The sequence below is a fragment of the Podarcis tiliguerta genome (assembly GCF_965153285.1).
Source record: "Podarcis tiliguerta genome assembly, chromosome: 1".
Classification (NCBI taxonomy): domain Eukaryota; kingdom Metazoa; phylum Chordata; class Lepidosauria; order Squamata; family Lacertidae; genus Podarcis; species Podarcis tiliguerta.
Genome location: NC_139534.1, coordinates 67,886,267 through 67,902,483, shown reverse-complemented (window position 1 = coordinate 67,902,483; position 16,217 = coordinate 67,886,267). Strand labels below are relative to the sequence as shown.

Below are 16,217 nucleotides of genomic sequence, written 5' to 3'. Positions count from 1 at the left end.
GGAAAGCTGTCTGTGGACAAACACTGACAAAAGTCTGTTGCCTTCTTGACTCCTTGTTCTCAACCAATATATAGGAATGATGTGCAGCCTACACATGCTTCCTCAGGCATAAGTCCCATAGAGTTCAATACAATACTGCCCTCTTTTTGATCCTTTCTAATGTCTCTATCAGTAGGTACTGCACTATTTGTTTATGGAAGACAATCTTACTTGGCTACGAGTGATCGCCAAAGAAGAAGAAGAATTTTAAGAGAGCACCTGCACATAATGGTTATGGGCTGTTCATATTTTGTAGGCGTCATCTATAAGAAACAGCAACTTGCTTACCAATATATTAAAATAGGTGGAAGACTGGATGGAGAGCTGGCTTTGAGTGAGGGATGCGAGTTAACCTGGCTTTTGAGTGTGAGGTGAAATGTTGAGGAGCTCCAGTTGGGGTGAGAGCATGAATGCAGCTCACAAATGTGATTGGTGGGTATTTGGTATTGTGCCATTTCAAATGTGACATTCTGCTTGGAGCACTAACCAACCTTGTTTCACAAACAGCTTGTAAACAAACAAAAAAGGGCACATTACACTAAACATTACAGATAGATACAAGTAATGTTATGGCTGATAAGCTCTCATGGGCTAATTTGACCTTGGTGCTCTTAATTATCTGTTCATTATCCTGGTCAGTCTTTGCTGAATTGATAGCAATGTTTGCACCTGCCTTTTATTTAACCAAAGCTAATCATTTCAGCAATGTTGTGTATCCAACAACTACTCTCCTAACTAGAGGAAACTGTAACGATGCATTTAGGACCTTTAGTCTGGAAAAACATCCAGGACTAGGAATGGAAGGATCTGACATTTTTTGTTCTTTCAATTTCTCATTCTTTCCATCTTAAATTAAGTTCTCCACATTTCTGCAGCAATCTGCAGATTAAAAAACAACAACAATCATTAACATTTGTCAGCATTTTACTGTGAATTCCACTCTTGGTGTCACTCCTGGTTTGGAAAGCACTGGGTTCCGTACATCTAAAAACACTACTGGTCTTCCTCCTAACCATTAAAGAAGCAAGGAAGATGTGGCATCTCTTGGGTAGGCAATTTCAATTCGATGCCTATGCCACACAAACTTTATCCTCTGAACCAGTCCTGTTCTTTGACTAGTTGGGAAGTCATTTATCAGGCATAACTGGGTGAGATGCAAGTTTTTACACTCTACCTGCTATTTGGGGACAACAGTTATTTTATTCTGTTTGTTGTATTGCAAATTCAATACAGCTTTGCAGTATTTGCAATTATAGCTCAGTTTGGTCTATGCCTACTCACCTTGCCAAGCTCTACCTTTGTCCTCTACAAATGGTTGCAATAAGGTGTTCAGACAAACATATACCGTATTTTTTGCCCTATAGGATGCACCTTTTCCCTCCAAAAATGAAGGGGAAATCTGTGTGCATCCTATGGGGCGAATGCAGGCTTTCGCTGAAGCTTGGAGAGCGAGAGGAGTTGGTGCGCACCGACCCCTCTCGCTCTCCAGGCTTCAGGAAGCTATCAGCAAGCCTGGGGAGCCCGTGGGAGTTCCCGCAGGGCGCGCTGAAGCAGAGCACACCGCGCTTTGGGCATATATCCACAGCCTTGGGAGCCTGCTGCCCTTGTTTTTCTCCTCTAAAAACTACGGTAGGTGCGTTTTTAAAAGCTCGTGCTTCCCCCGCCCCAGCCCCGCGGCTGGGGGGGGGATAAATTTTTTCCCCTTTATTTCCCCCCCCAAAAAACTAGGTGCGTCCTATGGGCCGGTGCGTCATATAGGGCGAAAAATACGGTATTCAGTGCCACACTGCTGGAAAGATACATTGACAGATATTTAAACAGACCCCCCCTAGACTGGAGTTAAAATTGTTACCAATCCAGCAAAAGTTAGTGTTCAGGATCTATGGGACGGCTCTCAGATTAGACTGGAAATAACATGTAGGTGTCACGGCTTGCATTTTTTAAGTACAGAAAGTATTGGTTTAAAGTGCAGAGATCTTTTCTATTCTGTTGATTCAATAAGGTTCTGAAACTTTATCTCTGTGATAGAAGCTGGAGGTTTCTAGCTGACAAGTCAAGTTTCTCTTCTGCCTGGTAAGCAAAAGGTTCCTGATGTTTGGGTTATTCCTTCAGAGAAGCTGAGCCAAGTTGATTCAAACCAGTCCTTTTATCTCTTTCTCCCAAGGTCATGCTTCCTATAATAATAGGCCTGAAGGAGCCTGGTTTGACTTTCTCTTTCCTTCTTGGTTCTCTCTACTTTGTTCCTGTGTGGTGATCTGTACATAGTATGCTGAAGTGCCTACGTTTTTAGTCTTATTGTTAAGTTAAAGTTAAGGTTTTGCTGCAACTGGATTATTAATGACTATGCCAATCCTGAAGAGTTGGATTTGTGACTGTTATGCTCATTTACCTTCAGTAAATAATTACTGGATGAAGCTGGTTGCGTATGGTTTCTTTTTTGAAATCCTGCATCGTGCTTACTCTGCTAACTAACGTTGAGGTTTGCTCTGGATCGTTATGGAGCAAAACCACGACAGTAGGCATCCAATGTACTGATGCTGAAAGGCAGATAGGTGTAGGTTTTTTTGGTACGTGTGGTATGGAACTGCCTAATGACAGTCCTCTCATCAGATTTGCATTTAACTCAGTTTACAAATATCCACATACTCTAGAACTATATTCCTGCTGCCTTAGACATGCCAGATGGAAATAATGTTGGCCATTATGAAAGCTCTAGAGTCAGACTTGTCTTGTAGCTCTGGAAAGTACATCAGTGGACTAGTAACTTGACAGCTGCATTCACTTTTGAATGTACAGTATGACTTATCACAGACAGCAATACATGGATATTAATTTGGTCAATCTGTCCAGATACATGACAAAATAAAGGAAAATACCCTCTTTCTTCTTTCATTAGTCAGTGTTTTTCCTGCTTACGCAACAACAAAAGATAATAAAAATTACTAAATACAGGTATATTTTAAATACCACCAAGTTGTAAATTCAACACTTTTCCCAGATATGAATAGGATTGCACTGTAAACTACTTACAGCAAATTCTCTGCCTTTACTCAGCAAGACAATCCTATTGAATTCAATTTGCCTTATTACAGGTAAGAATATATGACTGCAGCTGTAGTATTCCGTTTTGCTGCTTAAAGTTTATTTTTATTTTTCTCAGACATCACAGCCTTCAATCCCTGACATCCTCACCACTGGCAAAATTGTCTCTTAAAATTTAGTATTTGCTCCTGTGGGTGCGTGTTCATGTGCAACAGCCCATAATCTTGCAAAGTCAATATTGATATTTTCCCAACAGGAGGGAATGCTGACCTTTAATGATAACAAAGGCTATGGTTATAATCTTTTGACTTCTTTCTCAGCACTATATTGATTATAGTGCCTTCCCATATAAATATTACACAGATCCTAGAGGACTTTGTAAGGAACCTAGAAAAATCACAGATAACGTAAGTAATCTTCATTGACTACTCGCATATTTCTTCTCAGCAGAACTGTAGCAAGAGAAGTCTAGATTACTCCATGCTCTATAAAGAGTCCCATTTGTATCTCCTTGCCCTAAATTATTAATGTAGAGGCAGAGATCTCTTTGGAACATTCATACCCCCAAAGAAAACTTGTCACATAGTCAGCAGTGTGATGTTTACCCAACCAGAACCACAACATTCACATTCCTTTGGGAGTAATCTGGTTTTTTTTGGGGGGGGGGCTGTTGTCAGTTGTATACTACTATGCTCTTATCTTGGTCTCTGGTGCCACCCAAATTAAGGATTTCTTTTGGGGAGGGACCATAGCACAGTGATACAGCACATGTCAAGGTTCAATCTCTTGGCTCTCCAGTTAAAAAGGATCAGGTAGGTGATGGGATAAACCTCTGCCCGAGATCCTGAAGAACAACTACTTGTCAGAGTTCACAGAACTGGGTTACATAGACTAATAGAGCTTTTATAAGGCAGCTTTATGTACTATTCTGCCTTCAGTGAATTTTATGTATGTCCAGCTTGTTGCCCTTAATAAGCCTCCCAGCAAATGGGTATCTACAATCTGAGAAGTCTTAATTCATTCCAAACTAAACATGTGATATTACTACATGGGAGGAAGGCACCAAAGTAACTTTTGCTTTGCAAATTATATCACTAATAGGCATATAGCGGCATAGCCTGTCTCTGGTCCTCCCCTGCTTCTTGGGATATTCCTGCTGCTTTATTACACTAATATTCTGCTAGTGCATTTTTACACTCGGCTTTTTAAAACAAAATGGACCCAAAGTGTGCTGCCTAAGGGAACTAGCAATAGATCTTTCCTTCCTATTCTGCCATTGTCTAGTAAAACTGCCCACTAATCTTGTGTATTGACTGAGCAATTCACACAATCAGGTGCTTGATCAGTGACATGTAAGTTAATTCTCAGATGGTTTGAAAAGTATACACATCTTATGAAAGACAACAGGAGGTACAAGGGCTTGCACCTTTGGATATCCTGCCCCAGAAGCAATTGTTTGCAAAATGTAGTACATAACCAGTAATTGCTCCACTATAGCTGTTATACAGGTGAAACTCGGAAAATTAGAATATCGTGGAAAAGTTCATTTATTTCAGTAATTCAACTTAAAAGGTGAAACTAATATATGAGATAGACTCATGACATGCAAAGCGAGATATGGCAAGCCTTTATTTGTTATAATTGTGATATTGTGGCGTACAGCTGATGAAAACCCCAAATTAACAATCTCATAAAATTATATTAAATGAAATCAGCAAAATAAGGATTGCAAATAGAGCAATATTGGACCTCTGAGAGGTAGAAGCATGCATATGTACTCAGTACTTGGTTTGGGCCCCTTTTGCATCAATTACTGCCTCACTGTGGTGTGGCATGGATGCTATCAGCCTGTGGCACTGCTGAGGTGTTATGGAAGACCAGGATGCTTCAATAGCAGCCTTCAGCTCTTCTGCATTGCTCGGTCTCATGTCTCTCATCTTTCTCTTGGCAATGCCCCATAGATTCTCTATGGAGTTCAGGTCAGGCGAGTTTGCTGGCCAATCAAGCACAGTAATCCCATGGGCATTGAACCAGATTTTGGTACTTTTGGCAGTGTGTGCAGGTGCCAAGACCTGCTGGAAAATGAGGTCAGCATCCCCATAAAGCTCGTCTGCGGAAGAAAACATGGAGTGCTCCAAAATCTCCTGGTAGACGGCTGCATTGACCCTGGACTTAATGAAACACAGTGGACCAACACCAGCTGATGGCATGGCTCCCCAAATCAACACAGACTGTGGAAACTTCACATTGGACTTCAAGCATCTGGCATTGTGTGCCTCCCCATTCTTCCTCCAGATTCTGGGTCCTTGTTTTCCAAATGAGATGCAAAAGTTGCTCTCATCAGAAAAGAGGACTAGTGACCACTGAGCAACAGACCATTCTTTTTTTTTTCTTTAGCTCAAGTAAGACGCTTCTGACGTTGTTTCTTGTTCAGGAGCGGCTTGACAAGAGGAATACAACATTTGAAGCCCATCTCCAGGATCCATCTGTGTATGGTGGCTCTTGATGCACTAACTCCAGCCTCAGTCCACTCCTTGTGAAAGTCCCCAACACGTTTGAATGGTCTTTTCCTGACAATCCTCTCCAGGCTGTGGTCATCCCTGGTGCTTGTGCACCTTTTTCTTCCACACTTCTCCCTTTTGCATAACTTTCCATTAATGTGCTTTGATATATCACTTTGGGAACAACCAATTACCTTTTGAGGCTTTCCCTCCTTATGGAGGGTCTCAATGATGGCTTTCTGCACAACTGTCAGGTCAGCAGCCTTCCCCATGATTGTGCTTCCTACTGAACCCATTGCAGGTGTTATGGATTGAATAGCTACTGCACCTTTTCACAATATTCTAATTTTCAATGGTTGTTAATTTGGGGCTTTCATCAGCTGTACCCCATAATCATCACAATTATAACACATAAAGGCATGACATATCTTGCTTTGTATGTCATGAGTCTATCTCATATATTAGTTTCACCTTTTAAGTTGAATTACTGAAATAAATGAACTTTTCCATGATATTCTAATTTTCTGAGTTTCACCTGTATCTTACTTACACCACATTTAAAGTTTAAACAGAAGTTTGGACTAGTTAATTCTGGCAGCAAATAAAGAAATAACTATTTCATGCTATTATTTTAATTAGGTTAGTACATAATCTTGCTATACTTCTATCGTAAGTGGAATTTGATTCACAGAACAGGTGGGACCTGCAAAAAAATGTTGCAGTGTAGAGTGCTCCTGTTCAGGTTACCAGTCAGCTGTTCCCATAATAATCCCTCCCATCCTTGTTTTATGTTTCACTGCCCAATAATCAGTCAGAATTCTGTGGCCACAGAGCATGCCATCTTCACTGAGCTGTTTTGATTCTTCACCACCCAAGGGTTTATTCCTTAAATACTTTCATAAACCTGCTGATACCTCTTCCTCCTGTGTGTGAATGGTACCATTTTGGCAATATATAGATCCACACTTGGAGAACTGAGTTCAAAATTAGTAAATAGGATAATGATGATAGGGGAAAATGCAGAAACATTAGATTTACATCCCTTTAATATTGAACAACAAAGCTTCTCTTTGTACATAATCCAATCCAAATGTATTATAATTAGCACTTCCAGCATGAACAGTCTTTATTTACAATCTGTGAGTTGGGATGGGAAAGCTAAAGAAGATGAATCTTCAGATTGTGTATGAAACACACTTCAAAATGTATTATTTACAAAGGTCTCAAAATTCAGAACTCTTCTGTATGTGAGAAACATTTAAAATTGTTCCCCTTCCAAATGATTTTTGAAATGATTACTGTTGTTACAGTTTAAACTCATGAAATCTTCAGCAATGCCTTCATTGTTTTTGAGTGACTTCAAAACTCATCCCAGTATTTCTATAGTAGCTGCTGCTTCCCTGTAATCTGGTTTGAAATCTGATGTAAGTATAAGCAAGAAAATTTAACATAAAATCCTAATTCTGTTGTCCTGGGTAGAGAAAGAGTCTAAGAGGTGGACATCATATATTCCCAAGGTTCATGTACAGAGACATTATACACATGAAATGTTCTTCACTCTTGCGTAAGGTGTGTGCAGAGTATTAGTAAGCAAGAATATGTCAAACTTTTTATAGATTTCAGCTGGCATGGACCTTTGTTGATTGAAAATAAAATGTAAATAAGTCTATTGTTCCTTTAGCCATATTAGGAGTTAATCATCCATTCCTGGTGTTTCACCTTGTTGTATTCTGGAAGCTATTCTAATGGCTTCTTCCAAAGATTGCTGCTCTCCAAGCTGAAATAAACAAAATGTTGTACTGAAATACATTTTCTGCTACAAAATTAAAACTTTTTTTAAAAAAAATACTATGTTTATTCAGCTTCCTTGAATATATCAGAAAATATAGGTGCAGTGCTTTTTTTCTTAAAAAATGTTTAGGGTACTCTCATTTTCCTACTGCTATTGAAATACTGCCCCTCAATGAGGCCAAACTTAAGATTCACAAAATGTCTAGGGGTATGTGTACCCCTGCGTCCCCCCAGAAAAAAGCACTGGGTAGGTGTATATCAATAATACTTCTACATATGCAATTGCAATAGCTCATGATCAGGATCCAGTCACCATTGGCTAATTCTCTTTTCTTTGAACAACAGGCCCCCTGTCATATTTCAAATGACCTTTAAAAGGTGCCTCAACTGAAAAATAAGTTTGCCATAAAAGCATGGGGGCCTGCTGTTTGAGAAACCTGAATCCAAATGTGTGGTGCTAAGTGCACACTCTACTCTGGGTCATTATTAGGATTATATGGACATGAAGGTGATGGATGGTTGGTAAAAGACCTTATGTGAGAGGCAGCGGATGTCAGAGCCTAAAAATGGCGTAGAGTGTTTCCTAGATGTGAAATGTACTATAGCGACTCAGCAGTCTAGTGATTCAACAGTCCTTTCTCATTAGTGTTCATTGTTTACCAGAAGGTTCCAGACTGTTTGAGCCCTCCTTATATAGGTGCATACAGCTGTGAGCCTCGGTCAGCCTTACTTTTGTTTTCAAGCTATGTAGTTCACTGGTGTCTCTCTGTAACTGTTTTTTGAGCTATGCACCCAGTCAGGGATCTGGCTGAGGACTTACAATTGCTATGCTTATTGAAACGCTTCAGTGAAGTATATTTGCTGACGAAGTGAGCTGTTCATGTGTTTCATTTACACTCTGCTGAGTTACTCTGTTAAATTCTTTACATGCCCTGGGGTCTGACAGACCAGGTATGCATTCCAGGAAAGTTATGGGGATGTCAGGACCCTAATCTTGACAGGGAAGGGAAGACCTCCAAGGGTGGAAGGCTGGGAGAAGGGAAGCTCCCAGGTGAGAGCTGGAAGGGTTCACCCTTTTCTGTGTGGAACAAAGGTTAAGATCTACCCTTTGAGAGAGGATCTTGCATTTTCTTTTCTCTCTCTTTTTCATTTAAATTAGATTGTTTTTTATTGCATTATGAAAAAATATGTGTTTTTTTCAAGCGGGGAACAGATATTCCCCACCACCCCTGATGCTTGGGCTTTGTGGGCATCCACAACCAAATAGGAGGATTTAACTCCTTTCCGATCAGTTGATTCACAGTTTGGCTGTGTGAGCTAGTTTTCTGTGGGGAAGTAGTGCATGCAGCTAAATTGAGCAGGTTTTAACCTCTTCTCATCAGTTCAGCAGGATTCAATGTAAATCTCTCCCTGAAAAACAGGGCAGGGGTTGCAATGCAACCCCAGGCTAAAACAGATCCCCCCTCCACTTTAGTGTGGTGCTTTGAAGTTCTGATTCTGGGACTTCAAAGTGCTAATTCACCTGACGTCACAATGATTTCATTGTGACATCAGGTGACTGACAGGCGGGCAGCCCCACCTACCAGTTAAATTTGGCTGGGAAGGCCAATCCTGATAAGGATCTGGATGATGCAAAAAAGGTTCCCCACCTCTGCCGTAGATTGTAAAGCATAGGGACAAAATAAATAAATCTGTACTAACTATCTGAAATTTATTCCATACTTACCTGCACTGCAATTTGTGTTCCATTGGATGTTGCCAGCAATGTAACAGGTCTAGAATCTGCAGTTACTAAATGATGCCCATGTTGCTGATGTCCAATTTCTGGTGAAGCACTATGGAATGCTGCTAAATCTTGAGCCACGATGGCAACCTTTGAAATAAAAATACAAAATTTGCTAAACATTGGAATATAAAAAATGATTACTCCTTTAAATGCTCTCTTGCAAAGTGCCTCTCATTCTTAATATTCTTTAAGAAGTAGATCGGGCTTATCTGAACAATTGTTTAAGAACCCCTGTATCTGTGGCATGATTTAATCACACATGGACAAACTGAACAAGCTCCAGTTAAGCCTTGGGCTTGTACCCCACCCCCCTACCTTAAGTGCTGGGAGGAGGACTTCTGCTGAGTTTTGTTTCACTAATACAATCCAGGCTTAGTGTTATGTTCAAACCAAGGATCCTGGTTTAAAATGAACTTTGGCTAGTTTAATGAAGTTGGCTTGTAATGAGGCTGAGCATGCTTATTTGCTTGGGTTCATTCAAGTTTGTCCATGTAATGCTAAGTAGCATTTCACTGAGTACTTAATACTTAGTAGAATTTTCATATATACAAATACATTCTTACATATATTTAGTAGCAATATTACCTGCTGTCCTTCAGTGCCCTCTGCTGTGACCATTGCAACGGAATGTGTTCCCGCAGAAGAAATAACTGCATCATGGGCAGGGACTGTGATTGTGGTGCCATCTTGTGTTACCATAGTGATAGTATTTCCAATGGCCTGCATGTCAGCCTGAGATATGTTAACCTTAAATAAAACATAATTGTTGAATTAAACGGAAAGAATTACATCTGAGTTACAGACCTTAATCATACAGTATTGTACATTTTTAGCAAGCAACATGTTAACCTGTCCAGGTAGCATTGAAGATAAATACCACCAAGTTTAAACAAGCTAAGTAGAAGTTAAAGCATTAAAAAAAAAAAGGAATTCAAGCTTCCATAGTAACTTTACTTAACTCTCTACATCATATTGTTCAATGATCATACTACTTTTTTATATTACAATGGTCTCACGTTCATTTGTTTGCTCAACGTGTCAGATGTTAATTACAAAATTAAAATAAATCTTAACATCTTCTGCCCATTCATAAACTGCCCAAAGGTTAAAGAAGAGGAAAAATGGAAACTAGATTCTTGGGGCATTTTCTGCTGCATCAAAAACAATAGTTTTCTCCCCTTTTCTTCAGTCCTACATGTTTGACTGGAGCCTGTCCTAATGGTAGAAGTCAATAGGTAGGGACAAAAATTATTTCTGCAACTTGTAACTACTAGAGATACTCACTCTAGCTTTCTGTCAAAGAATGTCAGTAATTAGTGCTTACGATATTACTATGTCAGAATAAGTTGTATGCCTGATGCTTTAAAATAGAACCAACATAATACCAATTGAGTTTTATATAGGGATTTTAATATTTGTAAGCATAATCAAATGGGATGACTAAATGGAAACATCTCCTCCACTTCTGAAAGCCATTTTGTAGGGATAGCATTAATATGCTAAAATACTCACATGCTGAGTTCCATCTTGGGAAATAAGGGCCACTTGCTGACCCAGTCCTGTTTGAGTCACTGTAGCAACCTGTGCAGAAACGACATCCTCTCCTTCTACACCTGTTACATAAGTTATCTGAGATCCTTTGAGAACATCTTCACCTTGACCTGTTTAATTAAAAAAAAGATGGGCTTAGTTCATATGCAATCTACAGTAAAAATGAAATGAAGAATTATGCCAGCTATCCTTTGTGACTGGCATTCATATCATGCTTGCATAGGTTATAATCTAAAAGAAAGAAACACTGTGCTTTAGCTTTAGTTAAATATTAATCTTTGCCTGCCAGCACTGGGATACAACTATCATCAATGGTCCATTCAAAGAATTATTCATTAACTAACACACTTTCCTTCCAAGGAGAAAGAGAGACTCCATTGTGTAACAAGTGGTGAAACAGTGTAGTATCTACAGAAATGTTTAACCCCAGCTAAATATAAACTTTCATCCTAATCTCCTTTTTTGTATGTAGTAATTAGGAATCCCAGAGTTTACTTAAAAGGGCTTAAGTTGTATTGTATCAGCAATAGGGCAAGGAGCCAGAGAAATGAAAGTCCCTTCCATCAGTCCAATGAGCTTGAAGACAAACTTTACAGACAAAACCAATTATGAAGCTAGACAGCAAGCAAGGGTGGCTCATAATGGAGAAAAAAGGGCAGCTTTAACTATGGTGGGAAGCAAGAGGTAGGCTCTACCCAAGATCTATATTGGGACCAACATTATTTCATGTATTAATAAATTACCTGGAGTGAGGGTTGAGTAGTGAAATGGCTAAGCTTTTAGATTAATCAAGACCAAAATTATTCCAAATGGTGAAAACCCAAGCAGGTTTAAGAACTCCAAAAACTCCCTCAAAACTGGATGAATTAACAACTAAGTGACAATTTATCTTGCTAGCAAAGTAACAAACATCAAGACAACAAAAATATTGATGGGGCAGTGACTTTTCCTAAAAGACATCTTGGGGTTGTGGTGGACAGCTCCATGTAAGCATCAGTTTAGTATATTGCAGTAATGGCTAGTGTAACAAGGCAGAGCAGAGTAGCCACACACCCATTACCGGATTTGAAATATGGGGCATTCAAAATAGAAGGCCACACAGGTCAAAGAATCTGCATCACAAGGACAAAAAGAAACACTGTATGATCTAAAACCAGTTTGGTGGAAGCAGGCACTGCTTTGGAAGTACTAAATTGTCTACCACTTCACACCTCACCCAACAAACAAACAAACAAACAAACAACAGACCCTTGCTGCTAAGCACAAATAAAGTTTTTTTAACTTCCTTCGTTTCAGTGCTTTAGTTCCTCCTCTGGTTAAGATGTAAAGACGTCTTTGAAAGGTGTAACAGTTTAGGTTGCTAATATGAGATATAGTCACATACCTGGAGGTGGCTCAAAAAATGCTTCTTGCTCCTCCTCTATTGGCTCTGTGTCATTGTGTGCTGTCCGCTTGTGCATCGCAAGCGTGGAAATCTGCTTGTAGGTTTTCCCACAGTGATTACAGTTATATGGTTTGGAATGTGTATGTACAACATGATGTTTATATAAACTGGAATACTCTGTAAAACGTTTATCACAGCCAGGGACTGTACATACATACGGCTTCTCCCCTAGACAGAAAGACGACAAAAGTAGTGAGGAAAACAGAATATGCTGTTTTAGAAAATCTTGCAACTATCCTAACAATGGCATAAAAATGTGATATTTCATTATGATTATAAAGAGAATCTCTAATTCAGCAGGGAAATTAGGAACCACAGCACAGCTCAGTTTGATGATTTTTTATACCAAATAAACTTTGGTGACTGTCTTTGTCTTTAGAATTTGCCTTTAGATTCAATATGGAATGTGAAAAAGGCATTGACAAGTAAAGGTACTCTGCACTGCAACACTTTTAATTTTTGTATCACTGATGCTTGTATTAAAAATGACAGTGGTCCAAATGATTTTGTATATGGGAACAGGAAGTAGTTCCTATACTTGCAATCTGTATGTTGGTATTCTGGTAAATCTTTCTCCCTCTACTGGAAATATTACGTTCATATTTATTAGAGGGTGCAGCCAAAGATTTGAACTTCTGCCTCTTACCATTTTCGTTTCAAGGATTGTCACTTCTCTCTATCACTTTTATTTTCAACCCCTTGCAGACTTCTCATTCTGCTATTTTCTCTAGAGCAGATGGCCTCGGTCCAGTATACCTCAAGGGGCCTCTTCACCCCCATCGTCCTGCCCAGACACTGGGGTCCAGTGCCGAGGGCCTTCTGGTGGTTCCCTCGCTGCGAGAAGCCAAGTTACAGGGAACCAGGCAGAGGGCCTTCTCAGTAGTGGCACCCGCCCCGTGGAACCCCCTCCCACCAGATGTCAAAGAGAAAAACAACTACCAGACTTTTAGAAGACATCTGAAGGCAGCCCTGTTTAGGGAAGCTTTTAATGTTTAATAGACTATTGTATTTTAATATTCTGTTGGAAGCCGCCCAGAGTGGCTGGGGAAACCCAGCCAGATGGGCGGGGTATAAATAATAAATTTATTATTATCATCATCATCATCATCATCATCATCATCATTATCATTATTATCTTCTAACCTTGCCTTCCTACACTCCGGCTACTCTGTCTCTTCTTTCCTAATCTTCTGTTTGCCTTACCACACTACAGAATCAGAAAAGGACAGCCAATGGCAAACAGCACCCCTTAGATCACAGTAACTCAGCCAATGGCAGCCGGAAGCAGCTTTCTTACAGCCTCGCCCCTTCTATAACAATCAGGCAGCTGGACTATTCATTATCAGAGATGCTTTCTCTGTTACAAAATATCCTTAGCACAAGCAGGTGTTTCCTGCTTGGCAGGGGCTTGGACTCGATGGCCCTTGTGGTCTCTTCCAGCTCTATGATTCTATGACAATGCATCTAATTGCCAAACATGGTTCTGTTTATTAGATCTGCAAGTCTGTTATATGGGATGTGTGCACAATTTAAAATGTTATTGTTCTTTTAACTGAAAAGAACACACACACAAAATAACCTCTTTCTCTACTGCCACCCCCACTCACAATGTTTCAGAAATATAAACATTATTGAATGCCAAATATGTAGAAGAACGTACTTGAGCTATGGAATTAGAAGAACGATTGTGGGCTCATCATAACAAGAAATGGGACCAAACTACATGTTATGTTAATCATACAATTTTAAAAGTATGTTTGGTCTCCCTCCCTCTCTATTGACATGTGGGAAGGAGGGTTATTTTTCAGTAAACGGTAGGGTTGTGTGCCAGCTCTGGACAAATCCCAGATCCCAAACTGAATCAGGCCAATCAAGGGTTTGTCCCAAGTGGGTTTAGACAGCAATCAAAAGGTATGTGGTGGTTGGGTGACTGCATGTTTCACCAGGGTTTTAAACGTAATTAAACCGTAATTAAACGTGGTTGGTGGTGAAAAGGAGACAAAGGAAGAAACTCTGGTCTGTCCTTCTCTCCCTAGCTCCTTATGCCAAACACATGTTTATACAGGGTTTTTTGTATTTTTAAAACTAATTAAACTCAGGGCTACACAAGCCCCTCTCCTGAATTCAGTTTGGGACCTGGTTCAGGGCTGCCCTATGTCAGATCAAGTCTAATCCAAGGTGCCAAACTATGTCATGAACTGGATTGGGGCGAGGTGAAAACAGTGCCTTTGGAGGAAACAGCAACTTTGAAGATTTTTGTTGGGAAACCAGTAGGGGGAGCAAAGGATTAAAGCCCCATTCCCACCTGTGTGGCTGAGTTTTCTCAAGAAAGGAAGTGGCCAGTGCTAAAGACACTTTTGAAACTGTGTGCTTAGCATTACATGCAATTTCAACCTATGTGAATTCTATTGTTTATAAAATTTCTCACCTGTCCTTCACTATAATGTTCCAGGGTGCGTTACAATATAATCATACAATTAAAAACAGTTTATACAATCAAAAATATTCCAAGCAAAAGCAGCACAGTATAGTTTGAACAAAACAGAATAGGTCCCACACAGAATAGATACATTTTCAAAACTATAACTGGAAGTCTTTGTCACATCTAAAATTATTATAAGTAAAATTCTATCTTTCAGATACCTGTATGTATTCTCACATGATTCTTGTAATTAGTTGCACTCGCAAATGCTCTTCCGCATCCTGGCTCTGTACAATAATAGGGTCTTTCCCCTGTGTGTGTCCTGATGTGAACCTTTCTTATGTTCGATGTTGTGAACGACCTACCACATCCTTCAAAGGGGCACTTGAAAGGTCTTTCACCTAGGGAAACAAAAAATAGAAATAGGCTAATCAGTACACTTAACTTTAAAGCATCTTACACTCCCTCACTTCAGTTATATGTAAAAAATTGGTACTAAGTCCTATGTAAAAAAATTCATAGTAAGTTTGTTACTAAGCAGCACCTTCAATCTTATCTTCTTTTGTCTATTTTTACTATGAGCTATACGTTTTGGCTGAGATTTAGGTGAATATCTGTTTCTAATGCCTGATTTGTAACTATATTTATACAAAAACATACTTTTTAAACTTGGGGAAGCTTAAGTTTGCAGGGTCGGAACCATGAACAGTTGAAGCAACAGGGGAGGAACTTCAGGGGTGTGCTACTGTTTGCTTCTGCGCCATTACTCTCACTCTACACGCAAAGGGTAGGAACCCACTAGAAGCTGCTGAGTGTATGTATTTGCAACAACGCATCAACATCATTATTCAGATTGTCTATGCATAATATATAATTCATAAAAACAATCAAAAGGTAATTTTGGTACTCAACGAAACATTTTAAAAAGGGCAGTTGGGAAACCCTCAAGGCAAAACATTTTGAATATATTATGCAACGAAGGGAGCTCTTTAACAAACGCTGGCATTTCTGCCTTTCAGTTTGCTAGTTATTTGGAAACTACATTCTTCAGATACAAACCACAATCCAGAGTGCTAATTCGGGGAGTTTATGGGACTGTGCACCCCCAGACAAATAATCGATTCCCACCTGCCCCTTCTGTCACACTCCACCACAATGTCTGAATATCCCCAAGGCTTCAAAAGTGTTTTGTCATGGAGTATGAAGAGCTGCTGCTTGAGAAAGAAAAGGTCAAAGAGACTCATTTTGCCAGCTTTAGGGTTCTCTGGATTGTGGCTGGAATTTATGAAGTAAAGTTTTAGTTATTCACCTGTAAGTACACCACTAGACATGTTCAAATGTCTAGTATCAAATTCACCTATGAAGTAATTCTAAAAATAAAAATGCACCTGTTCCCTACTGTTTAACTTACACACAACTATCTTAAATATGGCTATACTGATCAATATTAAAAACCCTTCAATGAATGTTATATTGCTGGCGTACCCTCATGCTGATGTGCTGTATTTTCTCATGTGCTTTTGCTAAGAACTGTCGAATCTCTGTATACTTTCATGCCACAGAGAGAAGCCTAAGAGGGATGGGTGAAAGCACAATTTTTATAATTCAATGTATTACTGAGATATTTATCTAATACCCCAT

General features: G+C 39.5%; 1 protein-coding gene and 1 long non-coding RNA gene across 9 annotated transcripts in view; one reads left to right on the top strand and one right to left on the bottom strand.

Annotated features, from left to right (window-relative positions):
• The first annotated feature begins 1,817 nt into the window (after window positions 1-1,817).
• Window positions 1,818-6,837, top strand: LOC310666022. Its single transcript, XR_014505753.1, has 2 exons — window positions 1,818-4,072; window positions 6,155-6,837. It is a non-coding gene; the product is annotated as an uncharacterized lncRNA (long non-coding RNA).
• Window positions 6,611-16,217, bottom strand: part of ZNF143 (zinc finger protein 143) — a 27,134-nt gene continuing 17,527 nt past the window's right edge. For all 8 annotated transcript variants that reach the window (XM_083407280.1, XM_083407285.1, XM_083407279.1 and 5 more), the window contains 6 exons: window positions 14,798-14,977; window positions 12,095-12,322; window positions 10,672-10,820; window positions 9,745-9,906; window positions 9,100-9,246; window positions 6,611-7,359 (listed from right to left, as the gene is read on the bottom strand). In XM_083407280.1, the coding sequence (XP_083263406.1) occupies window positions 7,276-7,359; window positions 9,100-9,246; window positions 9,745-9,906; window positions 10,672-10,820; window positions 12,095-12,322; window positions 14,798-14,977 (950 nt within the window). In that variant the 3' untranslated portion in view covers window positions 6,611-7,275. The remainder of the gene's footprint in view (window positions 7,360-9,099; window positions 9,247-9,744; window positions 9,907-10,671; window positions 10,821-12,094; window positions 12,323-14,797; window positions 14,978-16,217) is intronic.